Source organism: Rhinolophus ferrumequinum, chromosome 23 (assembly GCF_004115265.2).
Source record: "Rhinolophus ferrumequinum isolate MPI-CBG mRhiFer1 chromosome 23, mRhiFer1_v1.p, whole genome shotgun sequence".
NCBI lineage: Eukaryota > Metazoa > Chordata > Mammalia > Chiroptera > Rhinolophidae > Rhinolophus > Rhinolophus ferrumequinum.
The window spans coordinates 12,869,694-12,882,728 of record NC_046306.1 but is presented as its reverse complement, the minus strand read 5'-3'; the positions used below and the strand labels follow the sequence as shown (position 1 = coordinate 12,882,728).

At 47.7% G+C, this 13,035-nt stretch overlaps 1 protein-coding gene across 2 annotated transcripts in view; it reads right to left on the bottom strand.

The window, feature by feature from the left end:
• Positions 1–2,482, bottom strand: part of RIMS4 (regulating synaptic membrane exocytosis 4) — a 52,652-nt gene extending 50,170 nt beyond the window's left edge. For both annotated transcript variants that reach the window (XM_033095275.1, XM_033095276.1), the window contains exon 1: positions 2,350–2,482. In XM_033095275.1, coding sequence (XP_032951166.1) covers positions 2,350–2,446 — 97 coding nt within the window. In that variant the 5' untranslated portion in view covers positions 2,447–2,482. The remainder of the gene's footprint in view (positions 1–2,349) is intronic.
• Between the last annotated feature and the right edge of the window lie 10,553 nt (positions 2,483–13,035).

Sequence of the window (13,035 nt, the reverse complement as noted above, 5' to 3'; positions counted from 1 at the left end):
ACCTGATTTTAGTCTCGGCTCTGTGCCTGCCTCACTGGGTGACCTTGGGTCACACACACACACCAGGGCTCCAGTCTCACACACACATACATAAATTCTCTCTCTCTCTCTCTCTCTCTCTCTCTCTCTCTCTCTCTCTCTCCCTCTCTCTCTCTCTCTCTCTCTCTCTCTCTCTCTCTCTCTCTCTCTCTCCCATTTGAGGTTAAAAAGGGGGTGGACAAGATGATTTCTAGGTCTTTTCCAAGTGAAAAACCTAAGAATTTGAAGAAACCCGCTGGAAAAAAACATCAGGTGGCTCTTTAAAGAAAAAATCTCTAATATTACATGAAGTTTGCCTTAAGTGAAACCAGGGCAAGTCGCCTGCAACCAGCAATAATCACCAAGGCATCGGACCCATGACAGGGAGCATGACTTTGGAGAAAAATCTAACTGATGCTCCTACAAATCCATACTCCTGTCCAGCCCGGCTCTTGAGACCCAAGTGGTCTGTTGAACTTCAGGAGAGTCCACAACCATCCAGGGAGGGTGGGGAAGCCATCTCACCAAGGCTGGTGGGGCTCCCTGCCTCAACCCCCATGCTAGCCTGATTTCTTTCTGATTTTGCTCCAGTGGAGGCCACTGTGTTAGAGAGCCCCTCCATTCCTCCTCACAGCGCCTTGTCCAGAAAAATAATACAACCCCCGTCTGCTACATCAAGGGGGAAGTTAAGCCTTCAAGCCTCAGTTATTGTTTTCTGTAAAATGGTGATTCTGTAAAATGGCTCTGCAGAAACCATCTTTACCCTACCCCCGTCTCCAGGTCAACAGCAAGACAGGTCTGTCAGGGGTCTGCCTCACACACCCCCATTCACTCACTAGGCCAACAAATTCTTCTGGACAACCTTCTCCCCCTTTTCCCCAACCTGCCTCCTGCTCCAGCGCAAACATGCGTGCACCCATCACCCACAGCTCCATCCGTGGCTTATCAGATACTGGATTGACCAGACAAAGGTCCCTGCAGGCAGGGAGTCTTAGGCAGGGCCCGTGAACTCCCAAAAACTGTGGACAAAATTTTGTGGATGGGCATATGTGTCTGTTTTTGGTTTTGTTTTTGGAGAGATACTCCATAGTTTCACCAGGTTCTCAAAAGTGTCCATGAAGCCATTTTGCTCCTCCCGGTCACAGAGACCCCCCTTCCCTTTTGTCCCCTGACTGAATTCAAATACTCTCAGATTTTTCAGCTTACAAAATACTTTTAACTCCCCCTTGTGTCTGTGACACTCTCCCATTTTACAGATGAGGCGATCCAATGATATGCCCAAGGTCACAGCTAATAAGTAGCGAAGCAAGACTGGAATCTGATTCTGACTCTTAAACGGGAACTCTGGGGAACTGTCACCCAGGCCCTCTAGCTACCCCACCTGTTGGTGGATTCGCTTCTGCAGGGCACAACCCGATCTGGAGGCCTCCTGTTCTCTCAGTCTGGTCCCAGGACCCCAAAGACGAGGTTTCCCGACATTTCCCGGCCCCTCGGGCTCTGGCTGAGGTTCTGCACAGGCCAGGGAACCAGAGGTTCGCGCCGCTGGATGGTGGCCGGGTTCAGCCCACCCAGAAGGGCTGCTCCAGAGACAAGAGTACCCGGGGTCAGGGGCACACTCCCGAGGCCGCGCAGGTGTAGAGTTGGCGCTGCCCTACGCCTCCCCCAAGGACCAGAGGGTGAGAAAGGAGAGGTCAGGCCGTCACTCGGCCGGTCCCCCCACCCCACCCCCAGGGGCCGCTCCAGTCTGATAAAAAACCGGGAGTCCAGAGACCCCCGCCTCTAGGAGAAGCGGAGAAGAAACAAATGGGGCGCTAAAGGCCTTGGGCGTAGGGCAGGGGGTCGAGGGCAGGGAGCCTCTGGATGCATCCAAGACAAAGATGGAGAGGTAAGATCTGCGCGCCACCTCCAATGGCAGGGGGCGCGTCGGAGCCCCAGGGGTGAGGCCGCCAAAGCCCCGGGGGTGAGGAATGGGCACAAACGAGAGGCTCAGGGAGGGTGGCGGGTCCGATCCAGGGGCAAGACGGGGCATCCAGTAGGCGCAGGTGGGTAGGAAGCTGGGTCCACTCGACTCTAAGGGCCCACCTGCGGGAAGGGGGTGAATGCAGAGGATCTAGGGGTCCCTGGAGGTAGCGGGAGGCTAGAAGGCACCGCCTCCTAGAGACCCTGGAGTGCCGTAGGTGGGGAAGGAGACCCTGGGGCGCAGCCCCGAACGGGGATGGGGGTGGGGAGGAGAGAGAGGCCACCTCTAAAGGCGCACCGGGTCGGGTAGAGGGCCTCCGGATCGGGCTCCCGGGACGGCCCCCGGGGGTCGGGGGCGGGCGGCACGCTCACCCGCGTCCTCGTCGTCGAAGGAGTTCATGCACGGGAAGTAGATGGCGAGCGCCTCGAAGGAGGCTGACAGGCTGAGGCGGCTCTGCGAGCGCTCCATGCCCGCGCCGGCGCCCGGCGCCTCGGCCGCGGCCGCGGCGGCGGGCGGCTTGGGCAGCTTGGCCGCCCCATTCTTGACGCGGAGTACGGCGCGCGGCGTGGTGGCGGCGACCCGGAGCCAGGCCGGGGCTCCGCGGCAGCGCTGGCTGGCGCGGCGGGGCCGGCGGGGCGGGCGGCGGCCGAGCCGGGAGCTGGCAGAGCGCGGAGCCGGAGGCGCGCGAGGCTCCCGGCGACCGTGGTGCTGGCGCTGGTGGTGGTGTCGGCGGCAGCGGCGGCGGCGCAGCGAGCTCCGGCCCGTGGCGCCCTCAGCCGGTCGCGTGGGGCGGGCTCGGAGCTGTCACCGCAGCCAATGGGCGCTGCCCGGGGGAGGAGGCGCCGCGCTCCGGGGCGTGGGAGCCGGGAGGGTGTGGGTGACACCTCCTCGCCAACCCCCAGTCCGGCAGGTGTGCACCGGAGGGAGGATCGCGCCAGGCTGTTAGCGACGCAGTCCCGTGGCCGTGTCCCAACCCCATACTCAGCCTTCAGATTCGCTCCATTTCAGGCTTCCAGTCTCCCACTGAGCCAGGCCTCACCCAGGGACACAGACCCGCTCAGAAGGGACACACTGGGAATGACCGGCACACAAGACCCTCAGATTCACACATGAACCCATGGAGGAGCTCAAACAGGCACCCACACGATTGTAGTCGCTGCAAGATACACCACAACCACCCTGACTCAAAACACGCATCCGCAGAGATTCGCCCAGACTCGCTCGTAGAGACACTTGCCAACGAATCCACAGACACCCTCAGACAGACTCCAGACACCGGGAGACCCACACAGGTAGATACACCCCGGGACATACACAGACTCACATCCAGAGACTTGCAGACACACACAGAGTGACAAGTATGGACACCTTGGGCCACAAAGTGAGCCTCTGGGATCCCACACAAACCCACAGAGAAGTTTAGGTTGGCACACACACTCTCATGTAACCACACTCCTCACAGACACCCTAGAATTCATACACATGGCACTCCCAGACTCAGACGACACACACTCTCAAACCTGTACACTGAGACACTCGGTACCCTCCCCCCTCAGCGCTGACTCCCCCAGCACTGGTTCATACACACAAACACTGGCTAACTCACACAGTCACCCTCAGACACAGACCCTCAGAGGGAGACTCAGACACATTTCAGTGGGCACGCACATGCTCACACTGAGACACAACCACACAGATTTAGTCATTTCAGTGACAGATACATTCTGATGCACAGATGACCTCAGACTCACACACAATGAGACACACTCCACCAGGTTCACACACTCATACAGACACACCCACATATACACCTTCAGGGACTCACACACTCAGGTTCTGACACCAGGATGAACACAATCACAGTCGAAAATCTGAATTCCGTTGCCTGGCCTTTACCCAGGACCTGAGGCCTCCATCCAGGCAGGTTCCAGATGTTTAACCTCTGTCAGCTGCTCTGACACCCTCTTTAGGAAGCAGTCTGGTAAGATGGTAAGATTCCCAGAGTTTCAGTCCCAACTGTGACACTATGTTATGTGGCGTAGGGCAAAGCCCTTTACCTCACCTACCTGTTCCCTCATCTGTACAATGGGAACAGGACCCTCCAGGTTGGATGGTGTAAGGATTAAGTAAGATAAGTTTCTATTGCTGTGTAGCAAACTATGAGGCTTAAAAACAACACGCATTTATTAGTTTGCAACTCCATAGTTCAGAAGTCTGAGCAGGCTCAACTGGGTTCTTTGCTTAAGCCTCACAAGACATCAGCCAGACTGGGCTCTTAGCTGGAGGCTCTGGAGAAGAATCAGCTTCCAAGCTCACTCAGGTTGTTGGCACCATTCGGTTCCGTGTGGCTGTAGGACTCAGGCCCCTGTTCCCTGCTGGCTATTGGCTGGGCATCACTCTCAGCTCCTAGAAATGGCTCTCTCGTCTTTACACACAGCCTCCTCCATCTTCATGGTCGTCATCAGGATGTGAAACACTTCTCGTCCTTTGAATCTCTCTAACTTCCCTTCTGCTTTACTAGCCTGAGAAAACGTTGCTTTTAAAGAGCTCGCGTGATTAGGTTAAGTCCACCCAGGTAATCTCCCTTTGTCATGTAATGTGACATAATCACAGGAGTGACATCATATCCACCAGTTTCACCCACACTTGGACAGGAGGCACTGATAGCAGGGCCAGAATCTTTGGGGTCATTCTTACAATTCTGCTTACCACCATATGTAAAACACCTAGCGCAGTGCCTGGCACAGGTAATGTTCCTGTTCCCTCCCGTCTTCCCAGGAACCAGACCTAGACCTTGAAAACAGCCTGGTGGAGTGCCTGGTATGGTGGTTAAGGGTCAACTCCCGCCCCCCAATCATCCCCATCTTGGTCATTGGCAGCTCCATTTTTCCCCATTGTTCAGGCCGTCAATCTTGGAGTCATCTCGGATTCCTCTCTTTCTCTCACCTATTACATTCAAATCCATCAGCAATTCTATACCCAAAATGTATCCAGAATCTAATCTAACTTCTCCCCACCTCACAACCCACCTCCCCCATTATTACCCTAAGCTAAGCTGCCATCGTCTCTCACCAGGAGTCTTGCAGCAACCTCCTCTCTGGTCTCCATATCTGCCCTTGGCCTCTACAGCTCATCTGTACCCAGCAGCCAGAGGGACCCTGTGAAAGCTGAAATCAGAGGCTACCGCTCCTCTGCCCAGAACCCTTCTGTGGGACCCGTGAGGAATGGCTAAGAGACCAGCAATGAGCCAGACTTTAGAGCTTTAGATTCAAGCTTTTCCACTTATCAGCTGAGTCCCTTTGGTGGTTTTAAAACACGTGTGCACAGTCTCTGTCTTCCCATTTAGATGAGTGTCTATGTCTCCTGCCCTTAAACTGGTTCAACCTTAGTGATTGGCTTGTCACCGGTAGAATGCAGAAGTGATATGCAAAATTCTGGAGCTCGGTCAGAAAGTTTCCTGCAGCTTCTTCCTGGCTCACTAGGGTTATGCCCTCGAGAGGAAACCAGCCTTCAGGTAAGAAGTCTGACTACTCCAAGATGGCTGTGCTGGAGAGGCTGCAGGAAGCCCAGCCGACCTCTCAGCCGACAGCCAGCATCAACTACTAAGCATGTGAGTGAGTGGTCTTGGGTGTCCCACTTCGATGGAGCCCCAGCTGACATCTGATGACAACTGCATGAAAAACACTCAAGCAAGAACTGCTCAGCTAAGCCCTCCCCAAATCCCTGACCCACAGAATAAATGGTTGTTATTTTACACCACTAGGTTTTGGAATAATATATGCCACAAAGGAATAGTAACCTTGAGCAAGTGAATTAACCTCTCTGGGCCTCCGTTTCTTCAAATATAAATTGGGGGCAGTGCCTCACAGTGAGTGCCCTCATCAAGTGAGGAACAGATATGGCCTTCCCAGAACAGTGCCCAAACCCAGTAAGTCACACAGACAGGACAGCTCCATCTATCAGAGGCAGATGTCCAGCGCTGCAAGGAATCTGAAAGGTCATCCAACCCCCCTTCTGGGAGAGAGGGAAACCGAGGCCCAGAAAGTACAAGGAACTGCCTAAAGCCTCATAGCAATTTGGGGCAGAGAGTTGCCGGGTCAGAAGCTTCGTGATGTAGGCAGTACCCTTCCTACTGCGCTCCAGGCTGCCGGCTCACCTGGCAAGAGTGGCAGTCCCCCCACCCCCACCCCTGCCCCAGGAAAGGCAGCCAAAGAAGCTGACTCAGCCTCTGGGCAACAATATAGGCAGGAGACTCCTTATGTGATTTCTCCTTTCTTGGTTAGCTCATGCCTAAAATTCCACCAATAGGGTTTGGGCCTGTAAGCTTAAATCTTTGATCCCTTGTAAATACGTCATTTCCCTGTGGGATACCTAAGTTATCTGCTATTTACTCCTGAATATGAATACTGTGTTCTAAGAACAAGTTTGAGGGTACAGGGTGCTTGAGATGGTGGTTGGGGGGTGTGGTGAGTGCAGAAGAGGGAAGGGTGGGGAATCAGAGACAAACTTCTCATTTTGGGCCTTACAGCCCTGTGAGGTGGAGATGCCAAGGTTAGATGGCACGGTGGGCTGGAGTTGAAGAAGTCCTGCCTGTGTTGGGTTTAAATGCCTATCCTTATTTTAGCTGTGTGACCTTGAGCAAACCCCCTCAGGGTTTTCATCCAAAAATGAGCATAAGTAACACTCACTTTGCAAAGTCATGGTGGAGATTAAATGTGTGTATAGTGTCGGGCACATAGTAGGGACTTAATAAATACATTCATTGAATAAAAGTTTTGAGTGCCACCCTGCACCAGTCATTGTACCTGGCACTAAGAGCACACAGATGAATAAAACAGACTTGGTCCCCGACTTCATGACTTTATAGTCTGGCAACACTAAACAAATCATCATTCCCGTAATCATTTCATTATAACATTATATAATAGTTTCATTATAATACAAGATGTACTTTATAGTGCATGTGTGTGCACCTGCAAATGCTCGCCATCTGGCCTTAGGAGATCTAGGAAGGCTTCCATGGGGAGGTGACGTTTAAGCTAAAAATGGCACTTACTATGTGCTTGGCACCGTTCTTGGCCCTGAGGAGATATATATAGATATCTATCAGTAGATATCTCTATCTATCTATTTATCTATCTATATACATCTATCTATATCTATATCTGTATATCAATAGGTAAAATAAAGTCACTGCCCTCACATTTGCATTTTAAAATTATTCCTGGAGCTGCTCTGCGTGGAATGTTTTGGAGTGAATTCAGAAGGTTGCCTTCCCCCTTATCTTCAGATAAGTCCTGATTTGAACCAAAAAGCCACTGATTTTTTTTTTAAATGGGAAAGGCAGGGGAGGCTGAGGAAGAATGTCCCGTGGAGAGACAAGGTAGTAGAGGTGGGGGGCCGTGGGTCCAAAGGCCAGATGGAAGGCTGCAGGACTCGGGTGGGAGGCAACAGAAGCCAAGTCTGAGGAGAGGGCAGGAAGGGCTGAGCCTGAGAAAGTTCCAGAGATAACTTGAGCAGAATGAAGAGACAGACTGGACAGGTGAGGCTCAGGAAGGAAAAGGAGGGACGGAGCCACTGCCAAGCTTCGCAACATCAAGAGCAAACAGCACATAGGGCAGCCCTCTACTTCAGCATCTTTCCTCTACGATGAAGGACTGAGGCACACGGCCCCTAAATTTTGCATATTGAGCAGGACCCAGATGAGTGCCATTCTAGAGAAAGAGAGAAGTGGCTGAAATGTAGCTAAACCTAACAGGGCCCAGTTTGCTGCTTTGTCAGAGAGAGAAAGACTGACCTCAGCTGTGTTTGACCTGCTGGTGTGTGTGTGTGTGAGAGAGAGAGAGACAGACAGACAGACAGAGAGACAGAGACAGAGACAGAGACAGAGACAGAGGAGGAACTGGATAAGGGGTATGATTTCTGCCCCAATAAACTACCACTTTGTAGAAGAGACAGAGGAAAAAGGAAACAAAGGGTAGAAAGAGACGGAGATTAGAAAAGAGACAGGGACGTAGTAACAGAGAGACACTAGAGACAGAGAACAAGAGGCAGAAGAAGAAACGAGAGGGAGGGAGATAATTAGAGACAGGAAAATAGAAGGAATGAAGTCTGTATTGTAGACCTGGCTTGAGCTGCCCCAAAGCAAAGCTTCACCTGTAGCAGCCCCTGCATCAAGGGCTGCCGTTGGGTCATCCTTGACCAACACACACACAGACACATGCACACACACACACACACACACACACACACACACACCCTGATCCAAATTGGACTGTGATATACTCGTAAGCAAGAAATCAAATGTTGTTGTCTGAAGTCATTGAGATTACAGACTCATTTGTTAACAACGATTAGCCTTCCCTGGCCAGTACTCTCTCTACAGGACACTTGTACTTGAACTGGGAGAAGATATTAAGCTGGAGGCTAAAGGAAACTAGTCTGGGCCCTCGGCCATGTGGAGCAAAGAAAGTCAGACTGCCCAGAGAAAGCAGGATAGTGAAAAAGAACTCTGTGGAGATGAACAGAGAAAATCAAGCTGTGGAAATAGGGAAGGGCAACCCTGGGGCCTGATATTTCAGTTCCCAGTTCCATTTCTTCTTGAGGTCAGAAACAGACACGGATTGCCTACCCAAATCCATCTTCCTGCCCCTTCCTGTTTTTATTTGGGTTTTTATGCACCCTCCACGACACAGCCATTCCTCTTGCCAGTGTTTGCAGTATGCATATGACTCAACTGTGACCAATGTGATGGGAGTGAAATTGCGTGGGAGGGGCAAGCAGCTCCTTGGAAAGGTCCCCTCGCTCTTGATAAATAGACACACAGAGAAACATTACCTTTTCCATTGCTGGACATATAGTCACTGCAACCAGGAGGAAAGCTAAATTAGGACAAAGCTGAAACGCCGTTTGGCAGAGCAGGTAAAAGAGAGAACCCAGATCCTTAATGATGTCATTGAGCCACCGAATTCACTAACCTTGGAGCTGCCCTACTTAGTGGCTTAGTGGAATTGTTAGCATATACGTTTCATTATTGTTTAATACATATTACTTTAGGCATCCCAATGGATACACCCACCTGATGATATACTTCCTGCCAACAACCTCTTGGCATTGGCCTGCCTCCCTTCAATAAAACCCCTCTTTGTTTTGTGTCTTGAAACCAAGTCACCCCAGACTGAACCAGAGCGCCTCCAAGCCACCTCCAAACGTAGGTTTTAACGGCAGGTGTCTTTGTTTCTGATTCAGGCAAGAAAGGGGCAGACAGAAGGGAGGAAAGTGGGTGCAGGCGTCGTGTTAATGCTGTTGTGCTGTATGGTTTATTCTATTGTCCCCTTTTCTTCAATCAATACTGTTTTTAAGCTCTGTCTGTGTTGATTTATGTAACTCTTAAGTGACTTATTTGAACTACTATTTAACTTTTGTCTTCATTTTTTAAATTCATTTTCAGACTGATGTAACTGGTTGCCATCACTTTGCTGTTATAAACAACGCTGTGATGAATATCTTCTTACTATCTCTCTTTCTCTTTGCTAGAGTTTCTATGCAGAAGCGGGATTGCTAGATGGTAGGGTCTTTCCAACTTATTTTTACATCATCATCTGGTAAGGACCCTCCTCCACACATATAAGTAAAACAAGCATTTCATGAAATAATACCCTTTTTATGAGAAGAGCATTCCGGTGTGTTTTATCCTATTTAATTCAGCTTCCTTTGTTAATGTTGTTCATAGCTTACTGAAGTGGTTTTATGAACTATTAATGGGCCATGACCCACTACTTTGAAAAATAGTGGATTAAAATATATTCCGTTTGACTACATACTTTGAAATTTCAGAATGGCCACGCTAATTTACAAAGCAATAGGCTCTCATTTCCCTACAATCTAGCCAGCACTTGATACTATCTTTTTTTCTTTTTACCAGTCTGATGAATATAAAGCAGTAAGTATGCCATCGCTGTTTTAATTTTTCTTTCTCTGGTTACTACTAAGTTGAGTTTCTCTTTCTATGTTTATTCACTACTTGAGTTCCTCTGAGAGTGAGTTTGTCCGTTTTTCTGTTGGTTTGCCGATTTTTTTCTTGCTGATTTATTGCTGAGTTTCATGTATAATTTAAATTTTAATCCTTTATTGGTTGTTGTTGCCAATATGCTGCAAATACCTTTTCCCAATTTGTCAATCATTTGTTAATTTTGCCTGTCATATAATTTATTGAACAGAAATCCATCAGTCATTTTCTTTATGGTTTGGACTTTTTGTATCCTATTTGAGAAATGAATATCATAAAAGTAAAGTTATCCCCAACTCAATATCATAAAGATTTGCCTTTTGATTTTTTTACAGCTTCTTAAACCATCTGAGCTACTTTCCCCCATATCATTAAAATAATCCATCCTTTCCCCACTGATTTATGTTGCCACCTCTATCATATACCAAATACCCATATACTTGGGTCTTTTTCTGGATTCTTTTCTTCTGTTCCTTGCATTAATAGCACACTTTGACAAATTAGACTTTGTAATATGTCTCAATATCTGGTAGGGTGAGATCCCACCTTTGCTTTTATTTTTGAGAATACTTGACTTAGCTCCTCGTGGAAACTTGTTGTGTGCAAACTTTAGAATTGGTTTATGTGATTTCTCTCCCCAAATTATTTAATTAGACATATCTGAATTGACATCATTACAATGCTATGTCTTCCCTTCCACAAACATAGTATATTTCTCCATTTATCCATGCCCTCCATTTATCCAAGTGATAAAAATCTCCTTCAGTAGGTTTTCTCTGGTATGCTTGGTTAAGTTAATTCTAGGTAGTTTATTCTCTCTCTCTCTCTCTCTCTCTCTCTCTCTCTCTCTCTCTCTCTTTCTCTCGCTTGCTGTCTCTCCCTTTTTAAAAATATAGTCTCCAATTTAATAGTTGGGAATGGTGTCTCTTTTCAGGACATCCAGGTTTTCTACATACTTCCTACATGGCCTTGCCTCCTGCATAACCTCTTTGGTAAGCGATGACCCCAAAGATCTCAGAAATCCTGGAAGAACCAGTATGGCACTAGTCAGATGGGCAGTTACCAAGACTGCCAATCTCTAGAAGGTGCTAAGCATTTCTGGGGTTCTAAAACAACTTTAGAGATGAAATGAGATGGAGAGAATTACATTGCCCTGAATTCCTCTCAAGGATGTCACTACCTATTTGAAAGTGATACTTTAAAAAACTGCTTGGGGTATTGGGGGGTGGGGGAGATGATTTGGACTGTTAAACAGTCTCTTAAAGAAGATGGGTCACTCAACTGCAGTTTCATTAAGCCAGTTATGCAAGTTTGGGGCCAGAGTTGAATTGCTTGTTGCCACAAGGAGCCTTCCTTCTTAGCTCCACCTTCATACATCACCCAGTCTCTCTTCTAAACAAATGTTGAGCAAACATATGTTTAAAAGCAAAAAGAGACACTGAATTGTTAGCTGCTTTAGGCACCTACACATCTAGGCGGTCAAGGTGTGAGGGAAAGGGGTAGTCAGATAGCAAGTGGTCCTGGCAAGAATGCAGCAGATGCCCAAACCTAGAGGAACCAGGAAATCAGGTAGATCACCAAGGTGGGAACTTGGGAATGGGGACCAAGGACAAAGCCCTCCTGTAGGAACTGTGGCCCATGCAGGATAGAACAGGACTTCTTGAATTGGGTACTGGTCCAGTTATTGAAACACCGGCACATGTCCCAATAGAAAAAAAATGACAAAAGACATGACCAGGCAAATTTCCAAATGAAGAAAAACAAATGGCCAACATACAAAAAGAAAATGTTCAACCTCGTTAGAAAGCAAAACAATAATAAGGGATTTATTTTTTCCCTATCTGATTGGCAAGGTTTATTTTTCTTTTCCTTCTCCTTGTTCTCTCTCTCTCTCTCTCTCTCTCTCTCTCTCTCTCTCTCTCTCTCTCTCTCTCTCCTTCCTTCCCTCCCTCCCTCATACTCATTTTTAAGAGAGTGCTGAGAGGGTACTCTCACACACAGCTGGTAGTCCTGTGAATTGGCACAGCTTATCTGGAGGGTGATTTGGCAGACTGTGTTTAAAACCCTAAAGACAAGCACTGTTTTTGATCCAGCAATTCTACTTCTAGGAATTTTTCCTAAGGAAATAATTAGAAGTGACCACACAGATGAATAATAGCAGCTTAACACTTACTGGGTGTTCACTATGTGCCAGGTAATATGCTCAGCACTTTACATTTCACTCATTTAGTCCTTACAGCAACATACTATGAAATGAATATTAGCGTGCCCATTTTCAGGTGGGGAAACTGAGGCTCAAAGAGGTGTTGTAAGTTGCACAAGTTCCAACAACTGGTAAGTGACAGGTTAGGGCTCAAACCCTGGTCTCTATAAATCCATCTCCGTGCTCTGAACCACCGTGCTATAGTACCCTCGGGACACTGTGAAAAAATGATGCTCCACATCACATTGTTTAAAATAGCAAAAATTCAGAAATAACTTAAATGTGCAAAAACTGAGGGATAACTAAATAAATCATATAGAATCATATGGTAAAATACATAGCCATTAAAAATAACTTTTGAAAGAATAATGATATGGGGAAATAACCATGATATGTTAATTTTAAAAGACACGACATAAAACAGTTATGTCCCATTTTAATTTTAAAAATGCATCTATGCCATTTTTACAAAGTTCAAAACTAGGAAAGACTAGTTGATGGTGATCAAGGTTTTGGGGGGTGGTCATCAATTTGGAAGCCTGTTGAGGTGCTAGAAATGTTCTAGATCTTAATCTGCGTTGTAGTCACATCGGTGTCTTCAAACATAAAAATTAATCCAGTGTGTCGTTAAAATTTATGTGCTTTATAGAAGTTTATCTATCTCACTAAAAAAAAAAAAATGCATAGAAAAAGTCCTGGAGGAAAAGAACAGAAAAATATTAGCAGTGATTGTTGCTATGTATAATGTTCATTTTCTTCTTCACACTATTCTGTATTTTCTTTTCTTTCTTTTGTAACAATGAACCCATATTATCTTCATAATTAGGACAAAATAATGCCAAATTC